The sequence below is a fragment of the Convolutriloba macropyga genome, chromosome 7, assembly GCF_964194025.1.
Source record: "Convolutriloba macropyga chromosome 7, txConMacr16.3, whole genome shotgun sequence".
NCBI lineage: Eukaryota > Metazoa > Xenacoelomorpha > Acoela > Convolutidae > Convolutriloba > Convolutriloba macropyga.
In genome coordinates, this window is record NC_134474.1 from 50,348,841 (window position 1) to 50,370,598 (window position 21,758).

General features: G+C 30.9%; 1 protein-coding gene across 2 annotated transcripts in view; it reads right to left on the bottom strand.

The window, feature by feature from the left end:
* The window catches only part of LOC142343134 (peroxisomal biogenesis factor 19-like), a 110,232-nt gene that overhangs the window by 23,849 nt on the left and 64,625 nt on the right, over positions 1–21,758 (bottom strand). The window contains exon 3 of one of the 2 annotated variants that reach the window (XM_075394823.1): positions 4,434–4,542. In XM_075394823.1, the coding sequence (XP_075250938.1) occupies positions 4,434–4,542 (109 nt within the window). Of the gene's footprint in view, positions 1–4,334; positions 4,543–21,758 lie in introns of both variants that reach the window. The other variant, XM_075394822.1, reaches the window with a different exon arrangement.

Here is a 21,758-nt window from a genome sequence, read left to right on the forward strand (position 1 = left end):
TTGTAATTCCATTTCTAGCTCTAACCCTATTTCTAATCCTATTCCTAATCCAAATCCAAAAGTTAATGTTAAGGCTAATCCAAATCCAAATGTTAATGTTAATCCAAATCCAAATGTTAATGTTAATGCTAATCCAAATCCAAACGTTAATGTTAATCCAAATCCAAATCCAGAAGTTAATGTTAATCCACATCCAAAGGTTAATGCTAATCCTAATCCAAATCCGAATCCGAATGTTAATGTTAATCCTAATCCAAATCCAAAAGTTAAGGTTAATCCAAATCCAAATGTTAATGTTAATGCTAGCAATAATAAAGATTTAACTAGAAATTGTAATAGATGTAATTCTTTAAAAACACCAGCTGATTTTGATGAAAGTACGTATACATGTAGAAGTTGTACTTCAGCCAAAGTTAATTGTCTATATCGTCCTTCTATTGTGAGATATGATGGGATAAGGGCTCATATAAAGAAACAACACCCAGTCTTAGATTTACCCAGAGGATTTACAAAAATTGAAATGTAAGATCTATTAATGAGCAAACTGGAGAAAATTGCTCATGTAAACATTATGAATTTGTATCATTTCTTATTAATATTGTCATAAATATAGAAAAAGTAAAAGAGAAAATAAATTTATTAAAGAGTATAGATTATTTTAAATAAGTAAATAATAGTATAAATAAATAATATAAATAATAAAAATAATAAATCATATAAATAATAAATAATCCAAATAATAAAAAAATATAAATAATAAATAACAAACAATAGTATAAACAAATAATGAATAATAATATAAATAATAGTATGAATAAATAATAGTATAAATAATATAAATATTAAAAATAGTAATTAATATAAATAATAGTATAAATAAATAATATAAATATTAGTATAAATAAATAATATAAATATTAGTATAAAAAAATATTAGTATAAATAAATAATATAAATATTAGTATAAATAAAAATAATAAATATTAGTATAAATAAATTAGCAAATAGTAATATAAATTATTAATATAAATAATAGTATAAATAAATTAATAAACAATAATATAAATTAATAATATAAATTAATAATATAAATTAATAACATAAAAAATAGTATAAATAAATAATAAATAATTTAAAAATTTAAATAAAATAATAAATAATTCAAAAATTTAAAATAATATTTTTAAAAATTTTAAAAAATAAATAATTTAAAAATTCAAATAAAAAGAGGGGAAATCGCTCTTAAGCGAGAAAAATAATGATTTTGTACTCAGGTGTCACTCCTATAGGGGGGATTTCGCTCTTAAAGAGTGATTTCACTATTATAAGAGGGATTTCGCTCTTATTTTTGTAATGAGTAAAATTTTATATATTTTTAAGTAATGTTTATATGTAGTAGTGGGAAAAGGGGGCATTTATCCACGCAAAAACGAATACCCGTTAGGGTTGAGTTTTTGCGTTGGATAGGCCCTTTTTACCACTACTATGAAGATCACAACCCATGAAACAGTTTTCTGGATTAAAAATTCCAGCAAACTTGGCCAATATTTTCGGGCACATTTAATGATTGAATAGCATTCAGTGGTGTGTTCAATAGTACTGTACACGCAAATCGGTTGCTTAGCAACATCCAGAAGCTTTCATTGAAGAATTCTCCCAGCGACGAAGCAGCGCGTCTTTTCATTTCTGCAACTGAAACTACGGGGTAGCTTTGGCACACCTAAAAGATTGTAGCTTTGGCACACCTAAAAGATTGATAAGAACACAACCAGCTGACTACACACTCACTTGAAGCTATTATCGAGTTCAAGCATATCAGGCATGAAGTTCCAGGCCAACTTATAAAGTTGGTGAGTACATCTCAGGAAACAATGACACCCGAATGGTATTTGATATCCAATTAACTCAGATTTCTCTTCGGTGCCGCGAGAAGAGTTCAGTAAATCGAAACAAGTCAAGCATAATCACTCAGTTTATCAAGCAAAGCCAGAGTTAACCCAAACTTGTGGAAAGTGTTTTTCAGAATCATGGAATATAAAATTGTGAAATGTTCAGAGTCCTCCCAATTGAGGAAAGGATCACATTTGTCAAGAGCCAAAATTTTGTCATAATTTTCTCAAAAATGGGCCGGATTGGGTAAACTGCAAGACAAAATCTTCTTGTCACACATGTAAAAAGCCACATAACACGTTACTTCGTCGGCTTACTTATCAAATGCCGCCAAATTCGGGAAATCAAACTAGTAAGTCATCAAGAAACTTTGATGTGGTCATAAAAAAACTATTTGATACAACAAGACAATCACACTAAGAACAAATTTGTACAGTAGATCACAAGTGACTTGCACAACAGAGAAAGCAACACAGATTGGGAATCAACTCAAGGCGAGCGGACAACGGAGTTTCTGGCTAGAAGGAATAGGGGCCAATTTCTCAGCAAAATCTGGGTTAGTTATAAGCTTTCAAATGGTAGGTCCAGACTATTCAACTCAAATCACAAACCAGAGAAAGTGGAGCCACAAGACGGACAAGTTATGGCTACTTGTTGCTCAAGAGAAAATATAAAAACAGAAATCGATAAGTCATAAGACTCAGCAGCAGAGAGTTTCATAGATCCCTCAATATACAAATATTATCTTGTGATGCTTTTCATTAGAAAATTGAAAAAAGGAATCTTGAACACAACTACTTTGACACAAAGTCTCAAAGAAGCTCATTTCTGCATCTTGAGATTCATCAACGAAGTCTAGCTCAAAACTATGAAAAGCAAACTGCACAATCTGGGTCCATTTATGAATTCCGAGATCAGTGCTTTATGTTGGTGGAAGACTCAGTCAATCTAAGTTTCCTTTGCTTGTCGAAAAAACTCGCCACTGGTATAACATATTATTCGACATTTTTATGAAGCCTCGCTTTATGGTGGGGGACAAGCCACGCTCAGTCGGATTAGGCAATAAGACTGGATTGTAATTTGTCCGAAAGTGCTTTTCCTTTTTTGCGTCAACACCACACCTCCTAACAAATGATGGCCAACTTACCCACAGGAAGAGTAGACCTCTCAAGGCAATTTAATACCTGTGGAATCAACTTTGTAATGGGGTGAAAAACAAAGTTAAAGACAGACAAAGTGTACACAAAACAGTATTGCATTTCGGCTTTGACAAGATTTGTCGCTCGACGGTGAAAGCCTTCGAAGATGCTCAATGGCAATGGAAGCAATTTCTTGAAAGTTATCTGATAAAATTAAAAGTGCTACTGTACAAAACAGATGAAGAAAATTTGATAGTACATTAAAGATGCAACATTAAAGGGCTGCGAATGGCTAACCATTTTTTTTTGGGGGGGGGGGGGAGGGGGCTCTGAGAAGCTGCTAAGAACAACATGAAAACACATACGCCAAGTGTTGGGTCAAGAGATTTTCACATATGAAGAATTGCTTACGGTTATATACACCAAACAGAGCCATTTGAACTCAAACCCCCTTTTTTTGCTTTCTTACGATTCCAAAGAAAAATTATCTCATACCCACGCTCACTTTTTGATAGGTGATACAATGATGCCGTTTCCAGGTGAAAAACAATAAAAACTGCCAAAACTTTTTTGGTCATTGACCTCTCGCGTTCTGTCCTCTTAACCATGCTGCTCGAGAACTCTTTAACATGCTCTTCAGAGGTCTCTTAAACATACACTTTCGCGTTTTGTTAAACATGGTGCCCTATAAATTGTCATCCATTCAATATATAGGATTTGCAACAGAAAATCACTAGCGAGAAAGCGAATTTTTGTTCAAACACCGTTTTCTCACTCTACTTTAAAACTAGAGTGAAAAAATTTTGCGCCGCAAAACCACTCGCTTTTTCGCTCCATTTCCTGTTTCGGCGTGACCAAAATCACTACTCCGTTTTGACTTCAAAAATCATGAAAATGTGTGAACAGATCTTAAAAAAAAGACAGCGCCCCAATACAATTCAAATTCTTTGAATAGTAAAAAACCAAGAGAAGGCCAATAATAGCCCCAGCTATCGCTGTGCGGCTATTAAAAAACAAAATTTAACTGAATATTTTAGCAAATCATCAATACTATCACAGCTCATTAAAACTATTGACACCCCATCCCCCGAACCGTCTCAAGTTTATATATTTTATACACCCCCACATGCCGACTATAACACGAACGTTAATGAGCTATTAAACAATTCTATACAATTTCAAACAATGGCCTTGAGAGTGAGTGCGAGGGGCTTGTCCTCAGTCAGTGTCTGTACTGGGAACAAACACAGCGATTGAAAATTCAAATATCTTACAGCACATAGGCAGTGATTGTCTTTGTTTTACCTCCTGTCATTAACTTCTCAATCTCCTCTGTGACGTCATAATGTTCTCCTGCCTCCCCGATACCTCCCTGCTGTGGGGTCGATTGCTTAAGGTGCTTACCCATATCTTCCCTCAACTGGTCTAGCTTGTGAAGGAGTTGTTCCTCGTACTTGTCACCAGAAGGATCCTCTCTCAAATTTGATACGTCTGCTCCAAACAACACAGGGTCCTATTCACAAACAAACAATCGAATAAATGTCAGTATCTCGAGTTTGTTTGTCTAAATAGTTACTATAAACAAAGCTGCCAACAATGCGTTGTAGGTGTGTTAAAGCAAGAATACTGAGGCAAAATTCAAATCATGCAAACAGTACATGAAACTCTCAATTGTTCAAGTTCGTCAGATCTAGTTCAATCCTTCAACTAAATGATGACAGATCTTATCTAGTTTCACTAGTTCCAACGTCATGTGTTCCACCTAACCTAAGGCCAAAGTAGTGGATAAAACGGGGCTTCCAGCCACCAGCCAACTTGATCCATTTCCCCCTCGTAAAAATTCGGGGAAATGAACCAAGCCGTCTGCTAACTGGAAGCCCCGTTTTATCCACTACTATAAGTAAAACTATATACACAATACACGCCCACTTTGCTCAGTCTAAAAACAGTTCATTAAATGATGGAAAGGAAAAGCGCATGTCATGCTAAAATGGCCGACTTCATTAAATTGCTCAGTCTAAAAACAGTTCAATAAATGATGAAAAGGAAAATGGCATGTCATGCTAAAATGGCCGCCGTCATTAACAGAAATGACCATCACCATTAGCCGAACGATATCAAACGAGTGAAAATTTCGAAAATAAGACATACTTAAATATTAGCTTGCAAGTTGGGTATTTACTAAAATTTTTATTTAATTTTTAATAGATTATACAAAGCATTCAATTTAATAGAAGGATATAATTATTATTTCACTTTAAAACAGGTAATTACTTTGAAAAGGATAACTAATTTTAAGTCATGTCCGAATATTCTAGAAAAAGATTGTTCTAGAATAATTCTCCATGTGGGGACCTTTATTCTCCACGGCACTTTTTGGCTATTCATCAAGAGTTTCACTTCATTACAAAAACTAGCGAAAAATTTTAAACAATTTTCGTCATTTGACGAGACTTTAATAACTGGAGCTTTATCAAGCACTTCTTCATCAGAAGAAAATCTAAACGAGTTGACTAATATAACAACTCAAATGATTACATTTTGTAAGGAGAACAAATGCATACCCGACAACACCGCTGAACATGAAAGTGAGACTGGAAAACGAACTAAAACAGAACTCTTCCAGTTATTCCTCTCCAAGTTCAAGAAGGACCTACTAAAAAAACGAGCATCAGGAAACACTCGACAAGTTTGAAGTGAATGTACCAGAATATTTATCATTTCGTGATAAACTCAGGAATTCATTCAATGTTGGTGAATTTGAGTCTTATCTCACCACAGTCAATAACATGGAGGGAAAGCTGAATCGTTTATATCTACTGACAATTTCTGACAGAGCATACATATGGGGGAAAGTGAAACAAAATCATCAAGAGAACAATAAGGATATTCCCTGGAAACAACTGCTGAACGATAAAGGATATTCCTACTCTACTATCCAGAGTTACATAAAATTCTCTCAAGCATGTGAAAACTATCCAAGGATCCTAGTCTCAACAGACTACTATTCGGAATGGAAAAAATTTCTGCCAAAGTTCTTAGCAGAGGTTCAGAAGGAAAGCCAGCTACAGTCGAGGTGCATGACAGAATTACAATTTTCATAAATGATAAACAAATGATTGGTTATTGAGAAATATATTTATTATTAATATTGATATCCTACTACTGATACATTAATATTGATATCCTTACTACTGATACATTAATATTGATATCCTTACTACTGATACAATAATATTGGTATCCTTACTACTGACAAATTAATATTGATATCCGCTAATATTAATATCCCTCTACTGAATAAAACTTTTTTTACTCGAATTTTGTTACTAACTCAATTTATAAACCGAAATGAGGAATTCCCGCTCCTACAAATTGTAGCTCTATAAATTGGCTATAACTATGCAAAGTTTCAACCTGCCCTGTAACGGCTGCTCTCCTAGCAAAATTAAGGAAAACTTTACACCACCCAGTTCGTTTCAGCGGTTTCAAATCTGTCCGGATATTGTGTTTTTGCAGTTAACTGCTGTGAACTGTATTATCCGCTATACTGTACATTACCATTGCATTACTTGTTGCTCAATTAGCCTTTTTGACTAATTGCTCAGCTTTGCTGTATAACAAACTTGTTTCTCTCAGAATAACAAAATAATTCAAATTGAAACAATCAAATTTTTGTTGAGTTTTCATTAATAACTCAACTGATAATTCGAAATTGCGAATTCGGCTCGTAACAATTTGTTAAGGATGACCTGAAGTAACTGTCAACCAAATTTCAAGTTTGTAGCGAACCTCATTGTCAAGGGGGCGCTTTCAAAACAACTCATATTATAAATCTGATTCAATTTAATAAACAACTTTCTGTTTCTCAATTGGATTCAATAACTCCAATATCGAACTAGACTTAGGCTTAGGCTTCACTGAAGCCAGCAAAAGCAACTATTTCCCTGCGAAAATAGAAATTCTAGGACTTCAGTGCAATAGTCACAGCTGTCGGTGATAGTATGGTAAACTCGGAAATTTACCATTAATTATTCGCCAGATTCGGGGAGAAAAAACTAAAGATATTATACTAAAGCTAATATTACATATTTTTTCCAAATATCAAAATTAAGCCTTATAATCCGCCCACACGCGCAAAAATACAATAGATCTAAATCAAAGGGAACCTGCTTCACAGATGGGTCTTCGTCCATGTTTCTCCATCCGTGAAACGGCTTCGCCTATCAGGTTGAATCCACTTCGCCGATATTATATTTATAAACATGCTGTCTGAATTGATTTCTAGTAAGACCAAATCTATATCTGTTAAGATAGATGCACAACCTGCATCTTCCATTTCTAAACCTCAGGAAAGAAATATGCTTATATACTTTATACACATATTACACTCTAGATAATGATTTGGATTGGCATAATGGTCACCCAAATATTTAATATAATCTTTTACTTTAACTATATCATAGCATATATAACAACAATATTCTAACTCTTTGCAATCATTACAACATTCTTTCCAATGCTTATTTTTACACTTAGCACACTTCATTTTTCACTTTCGAAAAATTATTTTCAAAATTTTCCCTAATAAAATACACCATGTCTCACTCAACTAACAGTAATGTAAACTTCTGCGATGTATGCAATTTATCCTTTGAAAAAAACTGTTTATACAGACATCAATCATATGATTCTAAACAAAGAATTGTTAGAGAAAATGTTTGTCTCTGATGATGAATCCCCAATCGATATTAGACCCAAAGCTGAAAGGGTTATACCTGAAAACATGGAGAGAGTGTATGACTCAGAAGAATATTACTTCCTCAGAACTAAGCCCCAAACAGACTATACCTATAACTGCGAGTAAGCCTAAAACTGAGAGTACACCTAAAGATAACACCAAAGATATTATTAAAACTAAACCCATCACTAAACCTAAAACTGAAGATATCGACAGCAGAATTAAGTATGAATGTAAAGAATGTCATGCAGAATTTAAAAATAAAACAGCCCTAACTACTCACTCATATAGTCATAATCGTAGGTATCTAGAAAACACAGAATACTTTGATATAAACTCTGGGCAGAACATGAAATAATTTTATATTACTGATAAAGCTGGAAACTACATCGAAGATATAGATGAAGCTATCAATAACTCTTTAGAAGAAATTAAAAACTGTTACCAGTTTATAAAAGCTAAGAGTTTTTAATATAAGATCACACCCGAGTGTGAGTACAAAAAGGGAACCGAAGAAGAAATTAAAACTACTAAAAAATTTTTCAACACTGACTATATTATTAAAAACGCAATATATGAAAATGGAGACTTCACACAACGGCTAAACTTTGAAAAGGAAATATATGAACGCTATGGCTATGACTTTGAGTTTCTCGGATTAAGAAGTACTCAGATAGATATTGAACCAACTAAAGCATCTATTGGTAGTTATATAGATTTACCACCCGGTCGCAAAAACTCGCAATCAAAATTAAATATACGCAATTGCAAATACAATTGCTTGCAACTAACTATTTCTGCTTGGCTACCTCCTGCCACGGACCACGCAACACGTGAAAGTAAATACCAGAATAAACTAATTGCACCAAGACAACAACATGAAAATGACTTCGGCTACATATTAAGAATACAAAAATTATATAATATTAATATTTGGATATACACACCCCGCGGTGATGGTAAAGTTGAATTGCTTAAATCAGTGGATGACTTTGATAAGGATCTAAAAGATGTTAGAATATTAGTTTGGGCAAATGGACAAACAGAACACTGTGCCCTAATTAAAAACATAGAAACATTGTTAGATCGACCGAATAAGAGCCAACACAAATTCTATTATTGTAATAGATGCACATATTGGTTCAACTCTCAAATTAAATATGATAAACATTAATGTAGCCACTCTTTCAAACCAGAGATTGTTTGTCCCAAGGAAAAACATTACTTTTATAAATGAACATAAGCGCCAGAATATAAAAAATATTATAACTGCTGATATAGAATGTTGCATTGTTGAAGTCGCATCTAATGACTATAAATATGTAATAGCTGAACACATACCAATAAGTATTAGCTACATCTGGCAAAGTAATTTCAAATACTACTTTGATCTAGACTGCATCAAAATATTTGCTAGAGATCTATTAGAAAAAGAAACAGAGAATTATTTAAAGCATAATGAAAAGATGATATTTACAGAAGAAGATGAATTATATCATGAAACCAATAACACTTGTCATATATGCCGCAAAACATGTATTAATAAGGTAAGAGATAACTGTCATGAAACTGGTAAATATAGAGGACCAGCATGTAGAATGTGTAATCTAAGATACAATTAACAAAACTGCATTCCCATGATTTCAATCTACTATATAGTGAACTATTTAAAGATAAAACTATTTAATGAACTACAGAATAATGATAAAAGAAAAGTAGGTAACATACCACTAGCTGCTGGTAAGTCTAAGATGTTTAGCATTGGTTGTCTTAAATTCTTAGATAGTTATAACTTCTTAGCTATGCCTCTAGATCAAATGACAAAGATATACGGTTGTAAAACTAAAACATTATATCCATATGAATACTTTGGTTTAGAGTCGTATGACAGCAAAGCTGCCAGTGTTAGCAAAGCTACCTATAATAATCTTATAGGTAATCTAAATATAGAAGACTTCAAATCCTCTCTATCTAATAATTTACTAACACAAGAGGAAGTCGATAACTTTAATAAAGACAACAATAATAAAACTGGCAAAGATCTAACTATAGAGTATTTACAAAATGATGTGAAAATATTAGACTACTGCATGAATGAATATGTTAAATTAAGTATGAAAGAATTCGGTCACAACCCTCTACACTATGTTAGTCTCCCGGGCTATAGTTTTGATTGCTGGTTAATGTCAAGTGGTGTTACATTAGATACATTACAAGATAAGCAAATGCTAGATGATTTCGTTGAAGCAAAGAGATGATAATGAGCTAGGCTATAGAGAAAGAGATGGAGGCAAGGCAAGATCAGAAAAATTAACCTTAGACCAAAACAACAGGACAGAATATATGGTTCATTATTGAATGTTTAAGTTCTATGTTAAGATGGGTGTAAAAGTAACTAAAACTCAAGAGTAATTCAATTTAAACAAGATTACATATGAAGAGACTATATTCAAAACAATACTAATAAAAGAGCAACAGCTAAAATTGAAGCGGAAAAGGATGCAAGGAAATTATTGAACAACTCACTATATGGAAGAATGTTCAGGAATCCTCTACACTTCCTTCAAAGTAAGTTCAATCATGATGAAGAAAAGATAATGAAAAGTATAAGTAAACCGACATTTAAGAATATAACTAGATATAAGGATTATAGCCAAATTGAATATATAAAGAAAAAAATAGAATATGATTCTCCAGTATATATAGGTGTTACTATATTAGAATTTAAATTACACATATATGATGTATTCTATAATACTCTTCAGCCATCTCTCAAAGATCTACAACTTCATTATATGGATACTGATAGCTTTGTATTAAGCTTTAGAGAGGGTAAGGTTGACAATGAACATATGGATCTGTCCAATCTAGATCCACCAATCAAAACTAATAATAAAGTTCCAGGTAAATTCAAACATGAATTGGGAAGTAGAATAATAGAAGAGTTGATAGCCCTGTCACCAAAGACATATAGCTTTAAAGATTACCCAAATAAAACTAAAGAATGAAATAAAGAATTGTAACAATGCTAAACACGAAGAGTATTATAATGCATTAATGTTTAACACACAGTAGACTGAACTGTACACTGAACTGTAGACGAATGTAGAATACAAAAAGTTGGTGATAACATGACAACAACAAAAACAAGTAAGATTAGTCTAAACACATTTGATGATAAAAGATTCTATGTAAATAATATTAAAAGTTATCCTCATGATGAGAATCTATATCTATTCAAAAGAGATCTAGTAAATAAAATTAATAATACTACTTTAGAGCTATTAATAAAATTAGGGTTAGATGTAAGTAAAGAATCATTAGAATAATTTAAAAATAATATTTTAGAACTAACTATTAATGATGATAGAAAGTTAATTGGAGCTGCAATTAAACTATATAATGATCTGTGAATATAAAAATAATTAGTAGTTAGTATAATTATAGATCTAATTCATACATAGTACAATATTGTTTTTATATTATAGATCTAATTCGTACATTTTCAATATATAAAAAACGACTAAGCTAGATAAACTTAAACAGTCTAGAAAAACAAAACAGAAGAAATAGATTAGAAGATAAATTAAGACAACAAGAATATTATGGTGAGATAGAAGATTTATTTGATCCTCTAACTAAAACTTTGAATAAAAACGCTGAAACAATGCAAGCTCTTCAAAACAAAACTTTAGCCGCGCTAGACAGTAATACTAATGCTTTAGAGAGTCTAGGACACCATCAACAAAGCAGCTTTCTTGATGAACGGGCTGCTCTCTTAACACCCATGCCCGATCCACCCGTAACATTAAAAGATGATAGAGGCGAAACATTTGCTGTAGACAATGAGATGATTGATATTTTGTTAGAAATGGGTAAACAAACAAATAAACAATTCCAATTAATATCAGTTGATGCAAATTCAAACAAAATTAAAATAAATGATATAGATGTATCTCTAGTACAAGATGGTATAAAAGTGAAAGGTAAAGTCTATGATTTTTCTAAGGGCTTTGCTATGTTTATTACCAGTAAAGATGTAACCGAAAGAGACATAAAAGGCGATGAAGACAAAATAAAACTATTTCAAAAGGGTATTGGTTATAAACAAAGAGATACTAAAAGTAATAGATCAAAACTTATAAGAAGAATGTTTGCTAGTATCGGTGAACCCACTTCTTAGGTAATATCAAAACCAACCTCCAGCGAAGATGAAATATATCGACATAATACTAGTGACTATGAACAAGGGGCAGAAGAAGAAGAAGAAGGAGAGGAAGAAACTGATTGTGAGACTGATAAACAAATAGAAGCTAGACGTCTTAGCAAAACAGACCCAAATAATTCAGTAGAAAGATTATAATTACTTATGCTAGAAACAAAAGCTTGTCATGATGGATTATATAATGAAATGTTAAATATATCTAAACAATTATTATCTATGAAAATTATTAATCAAGAACAACTAGATAATTTTGTTTTTAATTATGGTAAATAAATAATGGTGGAAAAACAACAAGGCACAATTAAAAATAAACAACAACTATTAGCTAAAGAAGTATTTAGCCCCCAAATCACAAAGTTTAGAAGAGAAAGAAGAATACCATTATATAAAGATGAAACATGGTCAGCTGATTTGATAGACAAATCATCTCTAAGTAAATACAATGACAATTATAAATTTATATTAACAGTTATAGATATATTCACAAAATATGCTTGGGCTATTCCATTGAAGAATAAATCTGGTTTATCTATAACTAATGGCTTTAAAATAGTATTAGGTGAAGGTCCACAGGGTGGTTCTGAAAGTCCACAAGGTGGCTTCGAAGATCAACATAGTTGCGGGTTCCCCGATCGCAAACCAGAAAAGTTATGGGTAGATAGAGGTAGTGAGTTTTACAATAAAACATTTAAATCTTTACTTAAAGAATATGAGACAGAACTATATTCTACTTATAGTGATTTAAAAGGCTGTATTTATAGAGAGATTTAATAGAACTTTATTACACATAATTAATAAACCAATGTTCATCAATGGTGATGGTAATTGGGTAAATATATTAAATGATGCTGTTGTAACAAATACCAATAACATTCATTCAACAATCAATGACACCCGTTGATACTTCTAATAATCCTGATAAGGTTAGATACTCTTTTAGTTTTAAGAATATTAAACATAAACTTAAAGTTGGTGATTATGTTAGGAATGCTGACAAACGTAACATTTTCTCTAAAGGATATGCTTCTAACTGGAATAGAGAATTATTTAAAATTAATGAAGTTTTAAAAACACAACCACCAACATACAGAGTAGAAGATATTAATGGAGAGATAATAAAAGGTAAATATGAACAGGAACTATTAAAATCCGAGTTTAACTATGAATCTAATAATAAGGTTTTGGAATCATTAGGTATAGACCTCCGGTCAGCTACGTAGATCGGCGAAGCCGTTTCACGGATCAGGGAACCTGCTTCGCAGATAGAACTCCGGTCAGCTACGAAGTAAATATTTCTTTCTGTAAACAAATACAAAGATGACAAGAAATAGATTTAAACAAGCAAATAGATCCACTGAGCACTGGCATCATCAATCGGGGAACCCGCTCCACGGATCAACAAGCAACTTAACAGTAAGTAAAGCTCGTGGTTTATTCTTAGAAGATAATGATAACATTCACATGAAGGATTCCTATAAAATTACAAATGTACATCCTCTCATAGATGAAAAAGATGTTGTTAATAAGGAGTATTGTGACAATAACTTATTATCCTCTTCTAATAGAAATTTTAAGTAAAAATATAACTGAACTAAGAAAAGGTGATTTTGATAAAGTTACAACTAAAACATTACAACTAAACAAAATACAAGTTAATGAAGAACTAATTAATTAGTTTATTAAATCAGCAAATGAAGTTACAAATACTTTAGTAGTAGTAAGGTTGCAGCTGATACTATCTCTATTAAAACAAGAATTTGATAATAATAAATTTAATCAGAATAATACTAACATTCACCTAGATGATATGTTCACTACTGGTCTATGGGGGTTTAAAGAAGTTAATAAAAAGACTAATTCTTTTAGAGATGAAGCCCTTATAAAGAATAAAAAGACAATAGTAAAATATATGATAGCTATATTACTTGAAAGTAAGCTAGTAGACAACAAAGAACAAGCAAGACTTGAGATGCATTATGATTTTAATCATGCAGATATAATGAAAGAGCTTGAGAGTTATTTTACTACTGAAAATGAGTCGACCAACAGCACCGAGTGAGAGGTTACTTTACCTAGATCTATCATCTGTATCAGAAAGATTGATAAATGAAAAAATCCTAGCTAATAATAAATTTAATAATAGTATTAACATTATAAAAGATATTAGAAATTATTATGAAACAGAAACTAATAACTATAATAAGAAGTTGAGTAGATATAAGAATTACATTATTATAGCTGAGACAACAGAAATACTATTATCATCAATAGCAACAACTGCAACATCAACATCAGTTGCATTAACAGGTATAGGATTACCTTATTCTATACCCACAGCTTTTGCTACAACAACTGTTTGTGGTTCATTATCAAAAACAATCAATACTAAAATAAGAAATAGAATTATAAAGTATTCACAAATGAAAATTTTAAGTAAACAGTTTAATGATAAGTTTAACAAACTAATAGATAATGATCAATATAATAAATTAGTTAAGTTATATGAGGAATATAAGAAGAATAAGAAAAGTAAATTGAGTATTTTTTTAAAATAAGGTTATTAGTGTTTAGTTATAATAATGTATTTAGTAATAATAATATTAGTATTAATATTTACCGTTAAATATAGAAATAGCCATATTTATAATCATAGTTATAGCCATAGTCATAGACTTACAATTATAGCTATAGTCATAGCTATAGTCATAGTCATAGTTAAATTTAAAATCTAATATTTAAACTCTAATATAATTAAACTATCTCTTCTTAGCACCTAAATATAGCCCTTTACCTTTCTGTACTACTCTTATACCTTCACCAGTATTTGCAAATTTAATTAAATCAGGTGTGGCTGCTAGAGCTGCGTTAGGGTTTCTAGTTGCAGCTGCACTTCCTATTTTACTTGCAATCTCTAAAGCACTTACAGGATTATTAGCAACTTTCTTTCCAACGTTAACTGTTGCTCTACCTACACTTTTAAAGAAATCTTTCAATCCCTCTGCTTCTATTGTTGCATCAGATACTGTTATTGACTTATTCCTTCTACCCTTAACACAATTACCCTTTAACATCTTAGTTAATATTTAAAGCATAATGAAAAGATGATATTTACAGAAGAAGATGAATTATATCATGAAACCAATAACACTTGTCATATATGCCGCAAAACATGTATTAATAAGGTAAGAGATAACTGTCATGAAACTGGTAAATATAGAGGACCAGCATGAAGAATGTGTAATCTAAGATACAATTAACAAAACTGCATTCCCATGATTTCAATCTACTATATAGTGAACTATTTAAAGATAAAACTATTTAATGAACTACAGAATAATGATAAAAGAAAAGTAGGTAACATACCACTAGCTGCTGGTAAGTCTAAGATGTTTAGCATTGGTTGTCTTAAATTCTTAGATAGTTATAACTTCTTAGCTATGCCTCTAGATCAAATGACAAAGATATACGGTTGTAAAACTAAAACATTATATCCATATGAATACTTTGGTTTAGAGTCGTATGACAGCAAAGCTGCCAGTGTTAGCAAAGCTACCTATAATAATCTTATAGGTAATCTAAATATAGAAGACTTCAAATCCTCTCTATCTAATAAATTACTAACACAAGAGGAAGTCGATAACTTTAATAAAGACAACAATAATAAAACTGGCAAAGATCTAACTATAGAGTATTTACAAAATGATGTGAAAATATTAGACTACTGCATGAATGAATATGTTAAATTAAGTATGAAAGAATTCGGTCACAACCCTCTACACTATGTTAGTCTCCCGGGCTATAGTTTTGATTGCTGGTTAATGTCAAGTGGTGTTACATTAGATACATTACAAGATAAGCAAATGCTAGATGATTTCGTTGAAGCAAAGAGATGATAATGAGCTAGGCTATAGAGAAAGAGATGGAGGCAAGGCAAGATCAGAAAAATTAACCTTAGACCAAAACAACAGGACAGAATATATGGTTCATTATTGAATGTTAAAGTTCTATGTTAAGATGGGTGTAAAAGTAACTAAAACTCAAGAGTAATTCAATTTAAACAAGATTACATATGAAGAGACTATATTCAAAACAATACTAATAAAAGAGCAACAGCTAAAATTGAAGCGGAAAAGGATGCAAGGAAATTATTGAACAACTCACTATATGGAAGAATGTTCAGGAATCCTCTACACTTCCTTCAAAGTAAGTTCAATCATGATGAAGAAAAGATAATGAAAAGTATAAGTAAACCGACATTTAAGAATATAACTAGATATAAGGATTATAGCCAAATTGAATATATAAAGAAAAAAATAGAATATGATTCTCCAGTATATATAGGTGTTACTATATTAGAATTTAAATTACACATATATGATGTATTCTATAATACTCTTCAGCCATCTCTCAAAGATCTACAACTTCATTATATGGATACTGATAGCTTTGTATTAAGCTTTAGAGAGGGTAAGGTTGACAATGAACATATGGATCTGTCCAATCTAGATCCACCAATCAAAACTAATAATAAAGTTCCAGGTAAATTCAAACATGAATTGGGAAGTAGAATAATAGAAGAGTTGATAGCCCTGTCACCAAAGACATATAGCTTTAAAGATTACCCAAATAAAACTAAAGAATGAAATAAAGAATTGTAACAATGCTAAACACGAAGAGTATTATAATGCATTAATGTTTAACACACAGTAGACTGAACTGTACACTGAACTGTAGACGAATGTAGAATACAAAAAGTTGGTGATAACATGACAACAACAAAAACAAGTAAGATTAGTCTAAACACATTTGATGATAAAAGATTCTATGTAAATAATATTAAAAGTTATCCTCATGATGAGAATCTATATCTATTCAAAAGAGATCTAGTAAATAAAATTAATAATACTACTTTAGAGCTATTAATAAAATTAGGGTTAGATGTAAGTAAAGAATCATTAGAATAATTTAAAAATAATATTTTAGAACTAACTATTAATGATGATAGAAAGTTAATTGGAGCTGCAATTAAACTATATAATGATCTGTGAATATAAAAATAATTAGTAGTTAGTATAATTATAGATCTAATTCATACATAGTACAATATTGTTTTTATATTATAGATCTAATTCGTACATTTTCAATATATAAAAAACGACTAAGCTAGATAAACTTAAACAGTCTAGAAAAACAAAACAGAAGAAATAGATTAGAAGATAAATTAAGACAACAAGAATATTATGGTGAGATAGAAGATTTATTTGATCCTCTAACTAAAACTTTGAATAAAAACGCTGAAACAATGCAAGCTCTTCAAAACAAAACTTTAGCCGCGCTAGACAGTAATACTAATGCTTTAGAGAGTCTAGGACACCATCAACAAAGCAGCTTTCTTGATGAACGGGCTGCTCTCTTAACACCCATGCCCGATCCACCCGTAACATTAAAAGATGATAGAGGCGAAACATTTGCTGTAGACAATGAGATGATTGATATTTTGTTAGAAATGGGTAAACAAACAAATAAACAATTCCAATTAATATCAGTTGATGCAAATTCAAACAAAATTAAAATAAATGATATAGATGTATCTCTAGTACAAGATGGTATAAAAGTGAAAGGTAAAGTCTATGATTTTTCTAAGGGCTTTGCTATGTTTATTACCAGTAAAGATGTAACCGAAAGAGACATAAAAGGCGATGAAGACAAAATAAAACTATTTCAAAAGGGTATTGGTTATAAACAAAGAGATACTAAAAGTAATAGATCAAAACTTATAAGAAGAATGTTTGCTAGTATCGGTGAACCCACTTCTTAGGTAATATCAAAACCAACCTCCAGCGAAGATGAAATATATCGACATAATACTAGTGACTATGAACAAGGGGCAGAAGAAGAAGAAGAAGGAGAGGAAGAAACTGATTGTGAGACTGATAAACAAATAGAAGCTAGACGTCTTAGCAAAACAGACCCAAATAATTCAGTAGAAAGATTATAATTACTTATGCTAGAAACAAAAGCTTGTCATGATGGATTATATAATGAAATGTTAAATATATCTAAACAATTATTATCTATGAAAATTATTAATCAAGAACAACTAGATAATTTTGTTTTTAATTATGGTAAATAAATAATGGTGGAAAAACAACAAGGCACAATTAAAAATAAACAACAACTATTAGCTAAAGAAGTATTTAGCCCCCAAATCACAAAGTTTAGAAGAGAAAGAAGAATACCATTATATAAAGATGAAACATGGTCAGCTGATTTGATAGACAAATCATCTCTAAGTAAATACAATGACAATTATAAATTTATATTAACAGTTATAGATATATTCACAAAATATGCTTGGGCTATTCCATTGAAGAATAAATCTGGTTTATCTATAACTAATGGCTTTAAAATAGTATTAGGTGAAGGTCCACAGGGTGGTTCTGAAAGTCCACAAGGTGGCTTCGAAGATCAACATAGTTGCGGGTTCCCCGATCGCAAACCAGAAAAGTTATGGGTAGATAGAGGTAGTGAGTTTTACAATAAAACATTTAAATCTTTACTTAAAGAATATGAGACAGAACTATATTCTACTTATAGTGATTTAAAAGGCTGTATTTATAGAGAGATTTAATAGAACTTTATTACACATAATTAATAAACCAATGTTCATCAATGGTGATGGTAATTGGGTAAATATATTAAATGATGCTGTTGTAACAAATACCAATAACATTCATTCAACAATCAATGACACCCGTTGATACTTCTAATAATCCTGATAAGGTTAGATACTCTTTTAGTTTTAAGAATATTAAACATAAACTTAAAGTTGGTGATTATGTTAGGAATGCTGACAAACGTAACATTTTCTCTAAAGGATATGCTTCTAACTGGAATAGAGAATTATTTAAAATTAATGAAGTTTTAAAAACACAACCACCAACATACAGAGTAGAAGATATTAATGGAGAGATAATAAAAGGTAAATATGAACAGGAACTATTAAAATCCGAGTTTAACTATGAATCTAATAATAAGGTTTTGGAATCATTAGGTATAGACCTCCGGTCAGCTACGTAGATCGGCGAAGCCGTTTCACGGATCAGGGAACCTGCTTCGCAGATAGAACTCCGGTCAGCTACGAAGAAAATATTTCTTTCTGTAAACAAATACAAAGATGACAAGAAATAGATTTAAACAAGCAAATAGATCCACTGAGCACTGGCATCATCAATCGGGGAACCCGCTTCACGGATCAACAAGCAACTTAACAGTAAGTAAAGCTCGTGGTTTATTCTTAGAAGATAATGATAACATTCACATGAAGGATTCCTATAAAATTACAAATGTACATCCTCTCATAGATGAAAAAGATGTTGTTAATAAGGAGTATTGTGACAATAACTTATTATCCTCTTCTAATAGAAATTTTAAGTAAAAATATAACTGAACTAAGAAAAGGTGATTTTGATAAAGTTACAACTAAAACATTACAACTAAACAAAATACAAGTTAATGAAGAACTAATTAATTAGTTTATTAAATCAGCAAATGAAGTTACAAATACTTTAGTAGTAGTAAGGTTGCAGCTGATACTATCTCTATTAAAACAAGAATTTGATAATAATAAATTTAATCAGAATAATACTAACATTCACCTAGATGATATGTTCACTACTGGTCTATGGGGGTTTAAAGAAGTTAATAAAAAGACTAATTCTTTTAGAGATGAAGCCCTTATAAAGAATAAAAAGACAATAGTAAAATATATGATAGCTATATTACTTGAAAGTAAGCTAGTAGACAACAAAGAACAAGCAAGACTTGAGATGCATTATGATTTTAATCATGCAGATATAATGAAAGAGCTTGAGAGTTATTTTACTACTGAAAATGAGTCGACCAACAGCACCGAGTGAGAGGTTACTTTACCTAGATCTATCATCTGTATCAGAAAGATTGATAAATGAAAAAATCCTAGCTAATAATAAATTTAATAATAGTATTAACATTATAAAAGATATTAGAAATTATTATGAAACAGAAACTAATAACTATAATAAGAAGTTGAGTAGATATAAGAATTACATTATTATAGCTGAGACAACAGAAATACTATTATCATCAATAGCAACAACTGCAACATCAACATCAGTTGCATTAACAGGTATAGGATTACCTTATTCTATACCCACAGCTTTTGCTACAACAACTGTTTGTGGTTCATTATCAAAAACAATCAATACTAAAATAAGAAATAGAATTATAAAGTATTCACAAATGAAAATTTTAAGTAAACAGTTTAATGATAAGTTTAACAAACTAATAGATAATGATCAATATAATAAATTAGTTAAGTTATATGAGGAATATAAGAAGAATAAGAAAAGTAAATTGAGTATTTTTTTAAAATAAGGTTATTAGTGTTTAGTTATAATAATGTATTTAGTAATAATAATATTAGTATTAATATTTACCGTTAAATATAGAAATAGCCATATTTATAATCATAGTTATAGCCATAGTCATAGACTTACAATTATAGCTATAGTCATAGTCATAGTTAAATTTAAAATCTAATATTTAAACTCTAATATAATTAAACTATCTCTTCTTAGCACCTAAATATAGCCCTTTACCTTTCTGTACTACTCTTATACCTTCACCAGTATTTGCAAATTTAATTAAATCAGGTGTGGCTGCTAGAGCTGCGTTAGGGTTTCTAGTTGCAGCTGCACTTCCTATTTTACTTGCAATCTCTAAAGCACTTACAGGATTATTAGCAACTTTCTTTCCAACGTTAACTGTTGCTCTACCTACACTTTTAAAGAAATCTTTCAATCCCTCTGCTTCTATTGTTGCATCAGATACTGTTATTGACTTATTCCTTCTACCCTTAACACAATTACCCTTTAACATCTTAGTTCCTTTGGCTGAAACAACCCCTCTTATACTTTTAGTACCACTATAATGACTACCATCAACACAATAAGAATTAGTTTTAAACTTACTAAAGTTACTCATATTTTTATATAAAAAATAATGGAAGTTAAAAAGTATAATCCCTTTGTCGTTAAGCCATTAGCTAAGACTAAGACTGAGCCTAAACCCAAACCATTACCTAATGCTAAGACTAAGCCAAAGCCCAAGACTAAACTCTAAGCTAGAGGTCTAACTCTAGAGCACAAAAAGAAACTAGATACTATTTATGCTAAAGATTGTTGTGACTAGTAGGAAACTGTTTGTTTCAGATAATGACTAGAGTAAAGACTAGAGCTAGAACTAAAACATTGACTATCAGGGAACCTGCTTCGCATATAACAATGATTCTGACAATGACTATAACAATAACTATAACTAGGATAATATCAACCATAAATAGTTTGACTAAGATAACAACTATAACATTGACTATCAGGGAACCTGCATCGCAGATAACATTGACTATAACTATAACTAAGATAGAATATCAACCATCTTATTACCATCACTTAACACTAATAACCTTTCTAGTTAACACTAATGCATGACATATAACATCTGCAACTGCAACACTAAATTTAAAATTAAGTTGTATTGGTTGTGGACTTATATGATCATTTTGATATCTAGTATCAAATACAAATAATCTATAATTACTTTTGAATGTTCTATGATTTATATATGGTTTAATATTATTAGGTAAGCCATTATAATGTTTATTAAAATTAACAATCTCTTTAAAAGCCTCATTATAATTATTAGTAACACAAATAATGTTCAT